The 19,242-nt window shown below is 46.2% G+C and overlaps 1 protein-coding gene across 1 annotated transcript; it reads left to right on the top strand.

Moving 5' to 3' along the window:
• Positions 1-544: 544 nt before the first annotated feature.
• DOLPP1 (dolichyldiphosphatase 1) lies at positions 545-15,703 on the top strand. Its single transcript, XM_064727850.1, has 8 exons — positions 545-734; positions 9,258-9,358; positions 10,906-10,990; positions 11,247-11,346; positions 12,070-12,168; positions 13,340-13,468; positions 13,979-14,068; positions 14,917-15,703. Exons 1-8 carry the CDS (start codon positions 554-556, stop codon positions 14,951-14,953), a joined length of 822 nt encoding a protein of 273 aa, XP_064583920.1. The 5' UTR covers positions 545-553; the 3' UTR covers positions 14,954-15,703.
• The last annotated feature ends 3,539 nt before the right edge of the window (positions 15,704-19,242 follow it).

Below are 19,242 nucleotides of genomic sequence, written 5' to 3'. Positions count from 1 at the left end.
TTTTTTTTTTTTTTTTTTTTGTAACAGCAACTGTGGCGGCTGCAGAGGGCTGTGAGGGCAGCCTGGGCGGCACCAGAACGGGAACCCGCGGGGTGTGAGGGATGTGAGGGGAGCCTGGGGTGGGTCGCGCCGGGTGCAGGGATGTGAGGGGAGCCCGGGCCGTTCTCGCCGAGGTGTGAGGGGAACTTGGGGCGGGTGGCGCCGGGCGCAGGGATGGGAGGGGAGCCCGGGCCGTTCTCTCCGGGCTCTGAGGGAGCCCAGCCCGGCCATTTTCCCGCCGAGCCCCCGCCTCAGCGCCCCGCGCCCGCCGCGCCACCGCCAACGCCGATTGGCTGAGAACTAGCGCCAGGACGAGCTGCTGATTGGCCCATCCGCACGGCAGCGCTGGCCAATGACGAAACGCCATGCAGCCCGCCTTTCCTCCGACTGGCTGTGCCGCTCCCTGCGCCCGCCCACTGCCGGGCCGCGGTGCCGCCAGCCGATTGGCCGAGGCGCTCCCCGGGCTGGATGTTTAATTGGGCGGTGCTGGGCTGCCCGGCGCCTCACCTGCCGCATGCCGCCATTGGCCTGCCGCTCCCCGCGCCCCCGCCCATTGGTCGCACCGCCCCTCAAGAGCGTCCCGATTGGCCATAGCGGCCCGGCCCGGTATCCGGGTAAGATGGCCGCAGTCGGGGAGTGCTCGCTGCCCGCGCCGTGGCGGCCGGTCTCCCTCACTCACGTCGAGTATCCCGCAGGTAACGCTCCGTTTCGCCGCCGCCGGGCCTCCCCACCGCACCTCCGGGCGCGGCGGGCCCCTTCCCGCCGCCCCGCGGCGCCGCCGCGGGCCGCGCTGGCGGCTGCCAAATAGTGAGCCATTGAGCAGCAGCGCTGAGGCGGCAGGGCGCGCGTGCGCGTTGGGGGCGGCGAGGCGCTCTGCCAGATTGGGAGCCGCGGCGGGAGCGGCGATGCGCATGCGCGGTGGGGGCTCCGGGCTGGGGGGCTGCGGGAGGGGGGGACGGGGAAAGGGACCGGGAATGGGCTCGGGGTGGGGCGGCTCCGTCCTGGGGATCCCGGAGCCGCCCGGCCCTCCGCTGCCTCCCTGCCCGCTCCACACCGCCGCCTCGCCGCCCCTGCAGCCCTCTGGCCATGTGCGGTACCCCTGGCTTCGAGGCGAGGGTCCCACCCACGGTGTGCAGCTGCCGGCGCCGCCTCAGCAGCGGTGTCGGTGTCACCTCCCTGCTCCGGGCGCTGCGGGTCTGGCTCGGTGTGTCACCGTGCCGGGGGGCTCCGGGGGCCCGGGTGCCCCCTCAGGGAGCGGGGATGTGCCAGGGGGGCCGTGTCCCCTGGGTGGGCTCGGCTGCCGGGGCAGTGTGGGGCTGTGCTGGCAGTGAGGGTGGCAGCCTGTCCCTGTCCCCGTGGATCTGGGGCTTTTCCTGGCGGCACTTTGGTCAGTCAGCGCTGAGGGAAATGCCCCGAGCGCTCCGGGCACAGGAGGTTTTGTGGCTCAGCTCTGGCCAAGGTGGGTTTGTGTCCTGGTTGAGGAACAGTAGGTGCCTGAGTGCGGGATAGGATGTTCCAGCTGGGACAGGTGTGACCCACAAAGCTCCTCACACCAGCTGGAATGAGTTCTGATGTGCGAGAGCAAACGGGTCTGTGTTCAGCTGGCAAATGCCTGAACTGTGTCCCATCAGTACCTGTGGGCCTTTGGAGCTCCCGTGGGTGCTTTGTGCTGGGTTTGGGTGCTTGTTGTAATCAGAGATAATAGAAAAATGAACTGTCAGAGTTACAGCATTAACCATTTGCTCAGAATCCAAATCTTGTCTAAACGCTGTTCTCAATATTTCCAGTTCCCAACTTGCCATGGAGTGTTGCTGTGTGTCCTGTTTCAGTAGCTGGATTTTAGCTCCTGATGAAAGCTCCTCTCAGCAGCACAATTCCTAAAGCTTTTAAAGTGCTTAGGGATCTTCTGGGTTGAAAGTGCCCATTTAGCTAGGAGACTTGAAATGTGACAACACTGAAAAAGTATCTGGCACTGGAGATACATTATTTCTTGGCCCTCCCTCTTATGGCTGTTTGATGGTTTTCTGTGATGCTTTATGTGAAATACTGGCATTTCCTTTTCTGTCTTGCATTTTCCTCCACACTGTCAGTTCCTCTGCCATCCCCCTTCTCAAATATATTAATGTGTCAGTTTGGGAGAGATGGGAAATAATCTTGCCAGTAGTACTGATATATTCATCTTTGTATCTTATCTTCTTATCTGAACCTGGCAGTATACACAGAGCGTCCTGTGCTCCATTTGTTGGATTGGTTTGGGAAATGAAGGTGGTGGAAATCCCTGCACAAGGGTTATCTGTCAGATCTTGAACAATGTGACATAACCTGAATATTTTCTCTCTGCGTTGAGAGCTCTTAGACAGGCAGAGGGAGGAGGTGATTGTGTGGAGGGATAAATCATCACCCAGCTTAGGGTTGTGTTTGGAGGGGATGGGCACTGTGTTTATCTTGGATAAAATGTGTTTATGAAAGCCTATAAAGTGGAGACAAAGGACTAAAACAATAAAACAGCTGGGGGTATAAAAGTTTGTTAATCTATTTTCATAGAATCATTTAAGTTGGAGAAGCCCCTGAGATCACAGAGTCCAGCTGTTCCTCCAGCACTGCCAAGGCCACCACTAAACCCCATCCTCAAGTGCCACATTTACACAGCTGTGAAATCCCTGCAGGCATGAGGAGTCCACCACTGCCTGGGCAGCTCTGCCAGGGCTGGACAACCCTTTCTGTGAAGAAGCTTTTCCTGAAATCCAAATTAGACCTCCCCTGGTGCAGCTGTGGCTGTTTGCTCTTCTCCTGTCCCTGTTCCCTGGGAGCAGAGCCTGGTGCCTGTCCCTCAGCTGTCAGGGAGTTGTGCAGAGCAAGAAGGTCCCCCCAGGCTGAGCCTCCCCATCTCCCCCAGCTGCTCCTGGTGCTCCAGATCCCTCCCCAGCTCCATTCCCCCCTCTGGACATGCTTCAGCCCCTCAATGCCTTTCTTGTTGTGGGGGGCACAAAGCTGCCCCCAGGATTTGAGGTGAGGCCTTAGCAGGGTCCAGCACAGGGAGATTTGGTGTCATCAGTGGGCACTTGATCTCCTTGGCCAGTTCATGAATAAACATATGAAACAGAACCTGCCTCAGAACTGAGCCCAGCCCCAGCTGCATTTAGCTCCATTCCCCACCAGTCTGGGCCTGGACAGGTTTTTTTACCTGGAAAACAGAGCACCTGTCCAAGCTGTGGATGTTCTCCAGGAGAATGCTGTGGAAAGCAGTGTCAAAGGCTTTCCCAAGGCAAGGCAGACAACATTTTGGTCTAAAATAATGACTTGCAGTAAAGCATAGATCTGAAGCTTTTACCTGGATTTGGGGAAAGTGCTCTTAACTTTCTTTAGAAAGCTGTTTACATTCAGCCTGGGCACATCTGAACTGCAGGTCCATAAAGTGCCTGGATAATGTATATTTATAAAGGAGTGGTGTTGGCAGCAGGCTCAGCACAGTGGAGTTAATGCAGCCTCGTGCTGCTGAGAGGGTCGGAACGAGAAATGGATCCTGCTTTTACCAACATCAATTATTAAGCTGTCTTGGCATGTCATGCACTGCTCTGTGGCAAACAGCTTCGGCTCTTGGCTGATCCCAGAGGCTGCTGAGCTGCTGTGGCAACTGCCTCTGAAAATCTCACATCTTTAAAGATTCCCAGTGCAGAACCCCAGCTTTCATCTGCCTGGGTGATGGTCCTGCTCCCTGGGTAAAAAGCTGTCACTGCTGATTCCTGCCTGGCAGATGAAGCCTGCATTTGGGCTCCTGCTTCTAATTGTGAAGGGGAGAGTTGTCTCCAGAAAGGTGCTCCCTGTTCTGATCTAATGTTTCCTTATCAGTAGTGATACATCAAACCCATCCTGAGTTGCTTGTGTGGCTGCACAGCTCTCCAGGGCTTTCTGTGATGTCCACTTTGAGCAAAACAAATGAGAAACAGCAAATGAATGCTGTGGTAATCAACTGCAGACTGGTCTGAGGAATGCAGTCTTGGAGACCTGACTGAAATACTACCCATAGGGAATGTTAGGATTAAACATAGGGAGAAAAAAATCAGCCATGGCAGTGCTGCCTGCGTGTGCTAAAGCACGCTGCTGCAGAGGACAGCCTGTAAAAATATCATCCTGATGCTGCTTGCAGAATTTCTTTTATCCTGGAGCTTTTCATATTACCAGCTCTGTTTTGGTGAGACCAAGGGATGATCTGGCATAGTGTCAGGTTGCTGGCAGGTAGGCAGGAATAATCCTTCTTCCCTGTGTCCTTCCAGTAATGAGCTGGTGATTGCATCAGGGCTGTGAAGCCCTTTGATGGATGGATAAAAGCTGGATCTCTAATTGTTCTTTGAATCCATTTCTGCTTTGGATCTCACTGTATCTTTGGCACTGAGATTTGTAGCTTAATGTGGTTGTTGTTTCTTTTCTGTTAAGTCCAGTGCTCAGTAATTTCATCAAACACTCTCATGTGCAGTGAGAGGCAGCAATTGTTTGCTGTCAATTTGTCCATATAATTCATGACTTTATAGAACTGTTGTATCATCTGTTTTCCTTTTTCAGCTGAAAATCTGATTTATTTGATGCTTTCTGAATGGCTGCTGTTGCATACTTATCTTTGTCCCCATTCTATTTGCCTTTTCTGTGTGTACTCTCCCTTTTTAGCTGGTGACACCACCATTGCATAATAAATTTTTGTAGTGCTGTAACAGTAACTTCTGTCTGCTCTTAAAAATGTTCTCCTTGCCTTTTTGACTGCTGCAGAGCACTGGGTGCTACTCTGAAGGTATTGGCACACACTGAGTCTGAGGGTTTTTGTTTGATAACAACTGAACTCAATCCTGTCATGTCATGGGTATAATTAGGGTTGTTTTTTCCCGTATGCATTGCTTTGCATGGGATGACTTTGTGCTGCAGACTTAAAACTCATCTTCAGGGACTTCCTGCCTGTAGGGTGAGTTTCACTGGAGAAACATTGAGTTCCTGGTTTGTTTGGGGTTTTTTTTATTATTATTTGGAGAAAAGAAAGAAAACTTCCTCTCTTCAGTGCAGCTGGGATTCTTAGAGCTCTGGGACTTTCTGGACCTTCTCACACTGGACAAATTCTTTAAGGAGAGAAACCTGATGTGCCAAACCTTTTCTGTGCAGAATGACAGAATATTCCCATTTTCTCCAGGATGTTTCCTACAGCCAGGCAGAATTGGAGAGGCAGGTGTGCAGTGGGTAAAGAGGTTCAAAGGTGCTGTGTCCGTGCTTTGGCTCAGCAGTTCTTGTTGCTGTTCAGTATCAGCACATGCAGCTCCTATAGGAATGTTTGTTCTGATAACCCTCCTGTGCTTCTGTGCAGGCTCACAAGTCAGGGCTCATTCCAGAGCTGAGCACTATCTCCTGGAAGAAGCAGATCCCACTCTTGTTTGGCTGCTTGAATGCAGGGTTTATGTTTAATCTCCCTGCAGAGGTTATGTCTGATTTTATGCCATAATTTAAAGCCTCCTGTAGATATTATTGCTGTCCCCCAGCTCGTGTAATGGGGATGTGCACATGCAGAGGAAATTACTCTTTTGTATCATGAATATTTAGTGATTTAGTGAGACACACACACTGCATGTTGTCTGTGCAACTTGCACATATGCTCTTAGGCAAGAACACACAACCAGTGGCAGTGCCACAAATAGATCCTTCAATAGGAAGTGGTGGTGGCAAAGCTCAGTTCTTGTGGTAGGATGTGGTTGGGGGCTGTTGATTCACATTTTTACATCCTATACAGGTTAAGTAGATGTGGTGAAGCTCAGCTATTTCTACTGACAGGATGCTGGGTAAAATGTTGAATTGGAGCAGAAGTAGATGCTGAATGAAGGCTGAAAAAATAGCGTGTGTCTGAGCTATGTATAGTGCTGCACGTCCTTATCTCTTGGCTGCCCAAAACTGGGGTAGTTGCATCCTTTATTTTTGCCTTTTGAGCTCCAAATAATGTCCAGGGAAAGCTGGACTGTAAAAAAGCAGAATTCAAAACTAAATGAAACCCAAGATCTGTATTAAGTAGATTCTCCTTTTGCATTTCTGCAGAGATTTTGTCGCTGTTCCTGCTGGTTGGAGGAACTGCTTTAAAATTCCCAAGTTTATCAAATGAAAGGAGAATTAATTTTTTATAAAAAAAGACAGGGGTGCTGCTTGCTAGATCTGACTGGACTTCAAACCGTGGCTCTCCTGCACGTCTCCTTTCGCTGGGAATAAGTCTGGGAGGGCGCTGGAGCGTGAGAGGAGGCAGGAGTGACAGCAGCACTCGCGCTGCAGGGCCCCGGAGCGCCGAGCAGCGCTGGCCTTTCTCTCAGAGCTCACTTTGCCTCCTCCACTGGGGATTTCCAGTCCTTTCCTATTGAAGATGGAGGGAGAAGACCCAACTTTGATTGTTCAGCATCGACTCCGTTTATTCACTCCATCAATCACTTTTTATAACCGTGTTAATTAAGTTCATGCATATTGCAAACCCGAGCTCACAGTAGGTCAGAGATAACACACCAACCCCTCCTTATGTTTCCAATACCAAGATTTGGGTTCTCAAAATTATTTTTGCTTTCCCAAAACAGCCAAAGATAGAATATCTACTTGTTATGAGAAAGCTGCCTGAGAACTCTGGTATGCAAGGTTCTCGAGGCCTTCATGTTTGTCACTTTTACTTGTAATTAAAAACAACCTGAGAACTTCTACTGTTTACAGAAACAGGCTGTGAGAACCTGTCCCCCACAGCTGCCTTCCAAGCCATTTCTGAAAAAATCCCCAACACTTTCCGAGCTGGGTTACTCACTGGAGCTCTGCCTGGAGCTGCTGATCCTGTGGGGCCGTTTGTGATGGCATCTGTGTGTTCCTGGGGTAGCTCCAGTGCTGCCTTCAGTGCCCAGCTGTTTGTTTGCCACCTTTACAAAAAGTGGCTTCAGAATGTGACTGTTTCTGCCTTCAGTGCCCAGCTGTTTATTTGCCACCTTTTCAAAAAGTGGCTTCAGAATGTGGCTGTGTTTAATTGCCATTAGGCACAGGAACATGAAGTGCTATTAGTGTTATCTGCTCTGAATGGACTGCTGAAATATTCGAGGAGGTTTTGTGTTAAGATGGAGTGAAGGACTTGGTGCCTGTAGGCACATCTGGGAGTGATGGTGTCTGGTTCCCCTCTCAGGTGAGGTTTTTGTGCCTGTGAGGTCTGGGTGATTTGATTTATTGGGAATGTTATCATGTAACATAACAAAGGATTGTGAGTCTGCCACTGCTGATCCTATTTAAATTAAAAGACTACTTGTTTAAGTACCTTTCCACCATCTGCACAAGAAATAGAACCCTCTGAGAAGATAAATAATCTGGTTTTATTTCTACTTGACAAAATTATGGCTTTTAATGTGGAAGTGCTAAGCCTTTATGTACTGTGGATTAACAGAGTGAGTGATCTGAAACATGGAGATCTCTTGGTGATGAGTTCTCTTTATTTGGCAATGCTGGAATTGAGACTTTTGGAAAGTATTCCTAAAGCTTTCAGGGTAGTTTAATTGTCTCTTGACAAGGTGGCTTCTCATGAATTCTCTCATCATTGATGACAGAGCTCATTTTGTTGAGAGTTTGTGATTTATGTAAAACCATAAGGGGCCTGATTGTCTATTGCCAAGTAAGTGGTAATGTCACTTACATCCCCTTTGTGTTACCATAATCCATTGCTTTGGGAGCATTTGGAATGCACCTGATGCAAGACAAACCTGCCACATGGAGCAAGAAAAGTTTCAAATTCAGCGTCTCCCAACGCTTTTCAGGTTAAAACCAAAGCAGAACCTCACTTCAGTGGAAACCCAGCATGCCTGGGGGTTTTGTCCTCCAAATCCCCCTCCTTTCACCCAACTCCTGCTAGGAATCCTTGCTGATGTTGCTGGTGCCCAAATTTACCCCAGAGCTGGAATTCCAGAGGCTTCCATGCACTGTACCTGATGTAACCACAACTATGTGGCAATAACATCAGCAGCATGAACTTTGTTGTGGAGGGGCAATAACTTCTTTTTTTATCAGTTCCAGCACTCAGAGGCTGAGGTTAAAGTCCTTTTCACCAAGTGCTGCTGTGAAATGTGGCTGTGTGGGCTGGGGAGCCTTGCAGTGGAATTGATCTAGGAATGAGTCCAATGCTCAGACTTGCAGAGGCATCCTGTTTCCTTTTGAGAGCAGGGAAGGAGGACAAATTTCTGTGGGGGCTGAGCCTTTTGTGATGGGATGGAGCAGATCTGGTGTGTGAGAAGCAATACTCAAAGTACCCATCTCCTCTGCTGCTCTCTGGGTTCATACAGCGAGTTTGTGGTGACTTCTGTATTTAAAGATTCTCTGGCAGACAGTTCTCACTCTGCTCATACAAATTGCTGATTTGGAGCAAAATTGCTCTGATAATTTCTTGTGTCCTCGGAATTTGTGCTGACATCTTTTCTCCAAATGCTTCTGTATGTGTCCCTTTTTGGGGAAGAGAGGCAGGAGAAACTGGGATCCAAATGCACAGCTGCTCCTTACTGCTGCTGCCCACTTCTGTGGCTTTTGTAGTTCAGAATAAAGGTTTTGAGGGACCTTGTGACCTCTGTGAGATCCCATTGCAGCTCCCTGATTCTCCCTGGGGCATAACTAGACTGTTAATTATTTGGGTTGGAGGCCCAAATCCCCCTCTGTGTGGTACCAGTGGGCTACTGGTTAAAAAGGCAGAGTCTCCTTTATTTCCCTGACATCTCCTGCTATGTTTAGCTGTTTATTTCCTTCCCATTTTGCTAATGCTGGTGTTCGTGCAGACACATGGTGAGACAGATTAGGCAGCTGATCCAGCTGAAAACTAACCCATTTTAGTGAGGGAGTGGGAAAGGATTTATTTGGGGACTTTTGCTGGCTCAGAGAGAAGAAATAGGAATGAGGGGAAGGGAAAGATGCAGCAGCCTGTGCTCATGTTGGATTAAAGTGGCTCTGGGCCCACACCCATGGTTGTTGTTGTAAACTGGGTGTAAATCTCTGCTGAATGATTCCAGGCTCCTTTCAGCCTTGATTTTGAACCTGCATGGAAGCTCTGCTGTCTCCCTGTCCTTCTGGAACCCAGGGACTGGCTGCACTGAGTCTGCCCCTCTGCTCTGTGATGCAGGGCTCTGACCGACCCATGTTGTGGTGGCAGGTGAGTACCTGTGAAATTCACACTGATTGGTTTCTCTTGTTTGTTTCCCCAGGTGATTTCTCTGGCCAGCTTTTAGCTTATTTGAGTCTTGGTCCAATATTCATTATTGTTGGCTTTGTAACACTCATCATATTCAAGAGAGAGCTTCACACGGTGAGTCCTTCTCTCCCTTCCCAGCCTCTCCTTATGACAAAAGTCTTTTCCTTTGGCACCTGGGGCTCCTGTATTCACACTTCTTTTTCTCTCTAAAAGGAGCAAGCTGAGGAAAGCCATCTTCCTGTCAGGGAACAGCAGGAGACACTTAGCACCCGTGGCAGGTTAAAAGGCTGCTCAGCCTTTTCTGACTTCTCTGTTCCTCGGGTGTGTTTTGGACATTATCTGTCCAGAACCATCGAGGGAGATGCCTGAGGAAGTACAGAATGCTGTTGCAGAGTGGGAACACTCCCAAAATCCAGTAGGATCATAGCACTGGGCAGCATATGCAGGAAATGGTGTGTGTAACTCAGGGGGATGCACTTGCTTTGAACTACTGAGGCAGAAAAGGGGATAAAAATAAAACCTAAAGCTTTCCAGGGGAGTGGATCTGTCTTTAAGGGCTGTTTTTCAAATGTGAGTTGAATACCAGGGGCAGAAGAGATTTGTTCCAATCCAAATTCTTAAAATACTTTTTATCTGCTCTGCCAGGTAGTTGGGAATGGATAAACTCCCTCTAGGACATACAAACCTCTTGTAGCATTTGTCCTCAGTAAACAGATAAAACAGGGGCCACTGAAGGGATTTTGAATGTAGGGCCAATGTCATGGGAACCAGTGGCCCAAGGGACTTGGGAATAGGCAACTCTTAACTAGGGAAGGCAGCTGCACAGTTCTGACAACTCGAAGATTTTGTGTTGGCCCAAAAGAGAAAAGAAGCCAGAGTAACTATTGCACAGATTTATAGGTTTCTCAATAAAGGGATTTGCTTGGTGTTGAGGTTGAGTGTCAGTTCTTCATGTGGGAAGTCACCACTGGGCTGGAGAGGGATGCTGGCTGCTTGCAGCAGCCTGATCTGTGGCTCAGGATGAGGAGTGAAAAATTGCTTCATCATGTGGAATGGGACTGAGTGCTAAGGAGGCAGTGTCATCACCAGCTGGGAATTTGATCACAGCAGCAGGACTAATTTAGGGGAGGTGTATGAACTGTGAAGTTGAAGAGCAAAAATAAATGCTACCAGGTCTGGCTTAGCTCAGCATGTGAATTCATCTTGGACTGAAGACAGCAGCTTCATGATGAAAATATTCATAGAAGGAAAAGCCAGAAAGCCTAAAAAGTCACCTTTGTTTTAAACTATTTACCGAAATAACAGTGTCTGCACTCCCCCTGTTGGTCATTGGGAAAAGCCAAAGTTCCCAAAACCTGCCCTATTAAAAAGGTCACTTTCTGCACTCACTGGTGCTGGCAGAAGTGCCCTGCTGTGCCATTTTTGTCTTTCTGTGTATCAGCTGCTGAAAAGCTGCATGTACACAATATGTTGCCAAATAGAAAGTGAGATGAAAATAAATGCTTTTCTTCTCAGGTATAGAATTTGGAAGCCATTGGTTTTAACTCTAGTAGTCAAAAAAGAAAATTAGAAGCATAATGTTTGGGGTTTTGTCAACAGAGAGAGCCTGGTAAGTAGAAGGATCTCTTGGAGGGGATGACACAGCTGTCTTGCCTTCACAGATCTCTTTCTTGGGAGGGCTGGTGTTCAACGAGGCAGTGAACTGGTTAATAAAAAATGTAATCCGGGAGCCTCGGCCGTGCGAAGGTAGGGTGTGCAGCATGTGTGGTGTGTCAGGGGAGTTTGGGGTGGAATGCTCACTGGGGGGAGTTTCAGGGGTTTCCCCCTTTGCCTCACGTTGGCTGTGGGTGTTTGGGTGTAAAAAGGCCGACAGAGCCTCCTGAGCAGGGACATGTCCTGTCAACTTTGTGCATGCTCCAGCAGCATGGGCTGGCTTCACATCTGGAGTGTTCCAGCTGCTGACCATACCTTGACCATCTTCTTTTTTTCTTTCTCTTCCCAGAAGCCCATTCTACAGTGACCACAAAATATGGGATGCCGTCCAGCCACTCCCAATTCATGTGGTTTTTCTCTGTCTATTCTTTTCTGTTCCTTTATTTAAGGTAAAAATTCCGGGTCAGGTTTTGGCTGTTAATATGTTGCAACACCTGAAATGGGTGGCTCCCTTGCTTGGTGCCACTTGAGTGGGATAATGGAATTAAATCTGAGGACCTGCACAATTTATTGTGGCTCGGTGGGATTGGAGCTTGAATGACTCAATCTGCATGTAGGGCTGGAGTTTCTTTTTCTAAGATTTGATGGTGCCCCAGTGTGAGGGAGGAAGTGGGGGAAAAGGAGGAGAAATGAAGAGCTGCTTTTTCATTTTGTCTCAGTTTCAGTGAGGTTATCTACAATCTTTTGGATAATACCAGCTGCATGACTTTTTAGTTGACTTCCCTTATCAAGTACTGGGTTTACCTGTGCTTTAATGAAATTCTTGTTGGGGCAAGGCTCTGGATGGAGGAGGACAAAACTCACAGTTCCTCCTGGCTCTGTGGGTGATGGAGGGACTCTCTTGGCTCCCTGTTGATGTGCTCAGCACGTGCCTCTCACATCAGTGTGAGCATCCTGCCCTCCATCACAGCAATCCCTGCTCACAGCTGGAGAGAAGCACCTGAGGCTTCTTGGCTGCTCTTTAACTGCTGCCAGTGGGACAGATTGCTGCTGGGGTGGCATTGAGCTGCCCATGACCCCAGTGGAGTAAAGCTTTCCTAGGGTTTCAGGGGGAGGGAGGTGAGGAGTGCTCAGCTCCCTGCCCTGTGCTCATGGCTCTCCTTCTCTTCCAGAATGCACCAAACAAACAACGCGAGGTTTCTGGATTTGCTCTGGCGACACGTGCTGTCCATCTGCCTCGTCACAGTGGCTTTGCTAGTCTCATATAGTAGGTATGGAGCAGCTGTTTCTCTTCTGCTCTCACACAGCAGCCCTGGCATTCCTCATCCTGCCTTTCCCACCTCATTCTGCACTGCAGCTTTGTACAAGTGTTGCCATGAGACCCAATAAACAAAAGTTCTACGTGTGTGGTGCTTCACAGGCGTTTACAAAACCCCAAATCAGCTGAGCTTGTGCCAATTCCCCACGGGCTCCAGTGCCATGCTCCATCCAGCCTCACTTTGCAGCACTGAGTGTGGAGGCATTGCCCCATCTGGGCACACCATGTGGATCACTACAGATGATCAATCCCACTGTTTTGCTTGATCATTACTTAATCAAAACATTTATAGCTGTTGGCTTGCAAGATTTAGTTAAGATGGATAAAGAAAATGGAACTGTGGTAATGATTTTTTTTTTTCTCTTTAGTAGATTAAATGTAAAGTGAGCTCCAGTAATTGGAAAAACAAATTCAAGCTAGAAATAGGGTCACATTTTCCACAGGAAAGTAATTACCTGTTGGCACAGTTGACTGTACGCTACAGCTGATTACTTATTACTAATTATTTTAAAAGCCTGACAGGACAAATTTGTCAGAGGTATATGGTCTAATTAAAACAAAATTAGAGGAAATCAAGTGACCTATGTTAGACAGAAGGTCAGATAAGATGATCATAATGATATGTGAGCAAAAAGAATTTTGAATGTAGCTTGTGCACACATAACAGGCCAACAGTGCAGCTCTGAGTGGCTGCAGTCACAGTGAGCACATTGGTCATGCAGCCTCTGTGTCACATTGGAGAGAACCAAAATCACAAAAAAAATGCTGTCCATGTTCTTAAAAGCCTTTAAGCCCCAGCTGGCCTGGGGGAGACTTGTCCTGTTACTGCCTTCTGAAAAGTTTCTTGTGGGAACTAACAGTATTAGCTCTTCAGCTGATCCAAAGATGGATGAACAAGAATGTGGAGGGTTATTGAGTTAAGCTCAAACTAGAAGTGCTCCAAGCTGAAACTGCTGTAGCAGGGAAGAATTTTCCCCATTTTTTCCCTCCCACTATTTTTGCCAGCTTTTTACTGGAAAAGGACAACCACTTTTAATGTCTGTGGGCCCAGTGACACCTCAGCTTGTGATTTTGGGCTCCTTTTGTTTTAAAGCCTGTCTGGTGACTCTTCTCTTCCACTGCAGGGTTTATTTGCTTTACCACACCTGGAGCCAAGTCCTATATGGAGGTGTGGCAGGAAGCATCATGGCCATAGCCTGGTTTGCCTTCACACAGGAGATCCTGACTCCCCTCTTCCCGAGGATAGCTGCGTGGTAAGGCTCTTTATTCTGTGGAGGTTTGTTGTGGATGTTAGAAATGAGAATTCCTGGGCTCTGTCCCAGTTTTGCATACTGGCTGTTGTGTAACCTACTTTGTTCCTCCATGTTTTCTTGTGCATTCATATATACAAAAGATCATATGTCCTTGGTAAGGGTGGGGAAGAGGGAATTCAATCAATTGCTACATTTTGTAAAGCCCTACTAAAGCTGTGAGGTGTGGCAGCCTGCTGGAGGAGCTTTGCAAGATGAACAGCAGATCTTTCTTAATGAATGTCTAATGACCTAGTCAAATTGCAGAGCTATTTACATGTAATATAGTCTGGGAATATTGCATAAGGAAAGAAAAAAATGTTTTTTTAACATGTAACAAAGAAAATGTAACAAAGCCTGAAGTGATAGAATAGTACTGTTAAGTAGAGCAGGTTTTGGGTTTTTTTTAAAATCAAAATTCTGGTGAAGAAAGTCTAATTGTTTCCCCCTTTCTACCACATTGTCCTTTTTCAGGCCAATTTCAGAGTTCTTTTTAATCCGAGATACCAGCCTCATTCCTAACATCCTGTGGTTTGAATACACAGTCACAAGAGCAGAAGCAAGGTAAGTTCTGTTGGGAGTAGAGGAGCTGTTGCTGCTCTGACCTTTCAGATGCAGTTATTAATTTATTTTCTGATATGTAGCTGATAATTTTGGGCTGCTGTGGGTGGAATAGCTTAAAGTAAGGAAATACCAAGTTGTGGGTTAACGACTGCATCTGAAAGGTGAGTCTGGAGAGGGTGTGATTCAAAAATTTAATCTCATTTAAGCAGCATTTCAGCTCCCTGGCTTAAGATTTTTGCAAGCAGTTGTTTATAATCTTGCATCCCCATGTGAGCTTGTTTACACTGCAGATGGGGTGGGTGTTCTGGGAGTGTGGAGAGTGGGAAGGAATGATCAGCTTGGTGGGTATGGCAGGGACACTTCAGTTTTGTGTGCAGCTAAGCAGAGGCATACTTTAATCCTGCTGTGTTTGCCTCTGGCTTGTTGCAGCCCCCTGGGATGGGCTGGGTGTGGTGGTGTTCACAGGGGTACCAGAATGAGGGAAGATATGAGAATCTTGACTCCATGTTTCAGAAGGCTGATTTATTATTTTATTATATATATCATATTAAAAGAAAGTGATATACTAAAAGTATACTAACGAATAGAAAGGATTTCACGAGGATTGAAAGGAATGATAATAAAATCTTGTGACTGCTCACAGCCTCGACACAGGTGGCTGTCATTGGTCATCAAGTAAAAACAATTTCACATGCTGGGTAAACAATTCTCCAAATCACATTCCAAAGCAGCAAAACATGGAGAAGCTGAAGCTTCTCAGGAGAAAAGATCCTAACGAAAGGATTTTTCATAAAATGTCTGTGATTGCTGGGGTCCCCTGTGTCACCTGTGCCTGTGCTGCCTTGCAGGAACAGACAGCGCAAGCTGGGGACGAAGCTGCAGTGACCGGGAGCAGGGCGCTGTAATGGACAGACAAGAGCAGAGACCTGGGAGCAGCAAGGAGCCTTTTTACAGACGGACCAAAGGAACAGGCAGGGACCATACCCAAAACCTGAAAGCCTTTGCTCTGCTTTAGCAGCTAAGCTGGATGCTCCCTGATGCATGTGGGACCGTGCAGGAGTAGAAACTCATTTTGAACACAGATGCACATGGTTGGATGTACCATCGTGTCTACGTCAGGGGAGGGGGGAGAAAATGCCTGGTGTTGTGTTCGGGGGAGGGAAAACCAAAAATGAATCCTTTCTGTGACTTTTTTTTTTCAGCATGAAATATACACACTATTTATTTATTTTTTTAAATGGAACTATTGTTTATGGGGTGGGTGAGGCGTTGATTGTGTGTTTTGCTTTTTTTTTTACTTTTTCTTTTTGGAAGAAGATGACAAAACTATAATCTCAAGTTGGTCATGTTTAATTAGGGCTTCTAATTCTTACATGGTTCTTAGGAGGGAGGGGATCTAGGAGGGGTGACCAAGACAGAAGGAAGAGGAAGACTTTCCTTTCTGCAGTCAGTTTGGGAGATCAAAATTAATTCCAACTGTACTTTGTACAGACAAAAAGACAGACTATAAAGATCTGATTTTTAACACTAGTGACAGTTCTGCAGGGAATCCTGCATGGATACCAGTTAAGGGGAGTGTGTGTGTAAAACAAAGGAAAAACACAAATATACTGACTCTTTATTTTTTTCCCACTGCTGCTCCTGTTGTGTAATTAGCAAGAGTGTCCTTTTCAGAATCTCTTCCAGGTGGCAAGATTATCATACATATCTCACATTTATTCCATCTCTTCCTTTATACTTTTATTATCTCAGGGTTGCTGTGATCAGTACAGCTTTTGTTGTGCTGAGTGTGCTGAGGGCACTGGGAAGCCCATTGGTTATAAGCAGTGCTGTGCTCCAGTGAGAGTCAGCCCAAAGCCTTACAAAATTCAGTTGCTGGTCTCTGTCTTAAGCACTGGATTTTTTTTTTTTTCTGTTAAAGCTTAAGGGAGGGATTTTTATGAATGAACATAGTGACAACCACAAAAGAACAAGGCAAATGACTAATAACTAGCTCAGCTGCTCTCTGAATTATTCCTTGAAGAGCCCTATTAGACTCCATCCATGAACTCCAAGTAGGGAATTTATCCTAGCAGAGGCTCCATCCCAGTGGCTTGGTTGGGGTTCTGCAGCTGTAACCTTGAATGCTGAACTCCTACCAGCAAGTTTTGCTCTCCATCCTTCTTCCATGGCGGTTGTGGCGCTCTGGGTGCTGTGTCTCTGTGGGAGTGTGCCTGCCATCTCTGTGTGCTGGTGATGCCTCCGACCTCTGTGAGCCATCAGTGACCTGCCAAGGGCTATTCTCACAGTGCTTCAGGGCTGTGCATGGACACTTTCTGTATTTCTAGTATATAATGCAGCAGTTCAAGTGTAACTACAGAGAAGTATTTATTCAAAGCACAATTGACTTGAACTTTCACAGATAAAGGACAGCTTCTGAACTGGCTCAAAGGTCATCGGTGTGCCTTCGATGCAGTCATGAGCAGAGGTAAAATGACTGTCACATCTCAGTCTTGCTGCTTGTTTTACTATCTCCACTTTAATCAGACTCCTGCATTATAAAGCTGCTTGAAGTCAGATTTTATTTTTTTTTCTGTTCATCCTGGTTATTTTTTTTTTTAAGTTTTCATCTGTGCCTGTTGCTATAGGAGTTTGTGTGTTTGTGTGGAGCTGCTGTTGGACACTCAGAGTGTAAACTGTAGAAAGTGATCCTGATTCAGGAGATCAGGAATGAAGGCTGTTTAAATTTCTGTGTTTAAATAGCTACGGGTAGTAAATTAACTGTTTTCAGTTGGTACAGCAAGTATATATATATATATAAATTTTTTAAGAACTGTTTAGCATAACATAAGCAATCCTGCAACATCTGAAGCACTGGATGTGCTTTGAAGGTGCATCATAATCAAGAGGCATCTTGCAGCTTTCACAAGGACATTTGATCTGCCTTAGACCAGCTCTGTTGGCATGAGACAGGACATCAGGCAGGTCCCGTGACATGGTGGTACCATATGTTTCACTTTGAAAACTGGTACTTATGTCTTGCAAAACCATTCATTTTCTCTTTATATCTTTTGTAAGTGCACTGACAAAGCCAGAACAGAGATCACACCTCTCTTCCAAGGTTGCTGAAGGAGTGGATTGTTTCAGGAGTGGCTTAGCACTTCCCCAGCCTCTCGAGCTGTTACAACAGACTGCTGGAAAAAATAAATGTATGGAAACACCTACTGAGCATAGGGAAGAGGGTTCATCTCCTCATGGAGAGCAGTGCAGTGTAAAAAGCTGTTCCACTTCATGTTGCCTTCAAACCCAAGCTTCCTACAGTAATTCTTAGGAGTGAGGGAGAGAAAGAAGAGCTCTTGTAAGACACTGTAATAAACTCTCCTCTGTTCTCTATAAGTTGTTTGTAATCTGCATCTTCTGCCTACTTTTGCTGTACCTTTTCAGAAATCTTTGCAATACTTGATATATGGTAGAAATTCCTTAGTGATTCCATGGATTTTCTTAACTAAATGGTGCTGTGCAGGAAAAAGATTTGAGCTCTGCCTTATTATCCTACACTTGTATGAAATCTCCTGCCACTAGTTTTCTGAAATTGAATGTTTTCTTTGGAATATGTGGCTTTGCAAGCAGATGCTTTCTCTTCCTCCCCTGTACTCAAGGGGGCTGGATGGAGATATGACAATAAAAGGAAGGTGACAGAATGCTGTGGTTCACTGTTCTTGCTGTCCCCACACAATCATTGTCCCATTAAGGGCAGTTATGTAACTTCTGCAGTGTTTAAGGAGATTTAAGCCTTTTTGTAGCATTTATCTGTTTATTGTGTCCCAGTTTATTCAACAAACATTTCCAAACTTTGCAAGACATGGATCCCACTACCCAACAGTATTTAACACAGCTAACCAGCAAAACATGCAACACTACCAGGCTGTGTCAAAAATTGCACTCACCCCAAGAGTTATCTGAATATTTTCAGTTTATGAGTTTCTGAAATAATTTGTTCCAAATCAGTCAATTTTCTGGAGCTTTAGTTTCTTCTCCTTAATGTGCCTTTAAGACAATGGGCATCTCTTGATAAAACAATCAGAAACAGGGAGAAGAGTATTCAGTAAGTCAACAGTGAAAAAATCTTGAAGATACAAACCAGAAGGACATCACATTTTAGAACTTGTACAATAAGAAAAGACTTTTTGAAGGAAAAACCTTGTTGTGATTTTAGTGTCCTTTCAAGCACTTTAAAAATCAACCTCATTCATCTGAATTTCAGCTCTGTGTTTTAGTAAGGACGCATTAGATGGTTTATGAATCTTTTATCTCTTTGTCTGCTCCCTGCAGCTGTACTCTGCTGAAGCTAGTGGGATGTCCAGATTTAGTTCCAGAATAGATCAATCCAATCTTCTGAGGTACAATCTTCAGCAGCACATGCTTATGCTTAGTCTTTAATAGGCACTTTGCTTTGAGAGCCTTCCCCTTTGAGACAGAAGTGGAAAAGGGCCAGTCCCAAATACTTCAGTGGTGCTACTTGTGCTTGAAGGCATTGCAGACATGGAAAAGTAATTCTTCCCCTGGTAACAGAGGCTGATTCAGTATGGGGGGAGGATTACTTGGCAAAATGAATATTTTTTTTCCATGTAAAAGGCTCCATGAATCCAGATGTTACTCCAGTAAGGTTTGTTCTTGTCTGTAGTATTTACACAATCACTTAGAGTTTGATAATACTGAGTATCCTCTTGCAGTTTTCAGTCTGATTGATACAGAGGAGTCACCAGAGCAGGGATTTCTGCTTGCAGGTCTGTAGTGCTCCTGTTCATGCTTTTAGGCTGTCTCACTCCATTCAAGATTCTTCTAAAAGATCAACTAAATCCATGTAGATGATGTGAAAGTGGCAGTTCAATCAAGTTCAATACAATCACTGGCTGTGCAGGTGAGTTTCAATTAAATTTTCCTCTTTTAAGGTATGTTATTAGGTATAAGATAGAAGCTTTGAAATAACATCCTTTCAGGAAAAAAAAATGCCAAAAGCATTGGCATGTATATTTTGAGAAACAAATTAGATTTATTTTTTCTCTTCTTTTACTTTAAAAAGCTTTAGTGCAAATTTGTTCATATATGTTCATCAAGGCACTTTGATCATGTCCCTATTGCAAAAATATTATTATGGTGACATCCCAGCAGACACATCTTGAAGGGTGTGCAAT

Source organism: Zonotrichia leucophrys, chromosome 17 (genome assembly GCF_028769735.1).
Source record: "Zonotrichia leucophrys gambelii isolate GWCS_2022_RI chromosome 17, RI_Zleu_2.0, whole genome shotgun sequence".
Lineage (NCBI taxonomy): Eukaryota > Metazoa > Chordata > Aves > Passeriformes > Passerellidae > Zonotrichia > Zonotrichia leucophrys.
Note: the sequence above shows the minus strand (reverse complement) of the source record. Positions and strands in the feature narration are given on the sequence as shown.

Excerpts from the sequence above, each read along its gene's own strand:
- DOLPP1 (XM_064727850.1), top strand. The coding sequence starts at position 554 with ATGCCGCCATTGGCCTGCCGCTCCCCGCGCCCCCGCCCATTGGTCGCA. Across the intron at positions 10,991-11,246 it reads GGAGCCTCGGCCGTGCGAAG|AAGCCCATTCTACAGTGACC; the intron begins GTAGGGTGTGCA and ends TTCTCTTCCCAG. Across the intron at positions 13,469-13,978 it reads TTCCCGAGGATAGCTGCGTG|GCCAATTTCAGAGTTCTTTT; the intron begins GTAAGGCTCTTT and ends GTCCTTTTTCAG.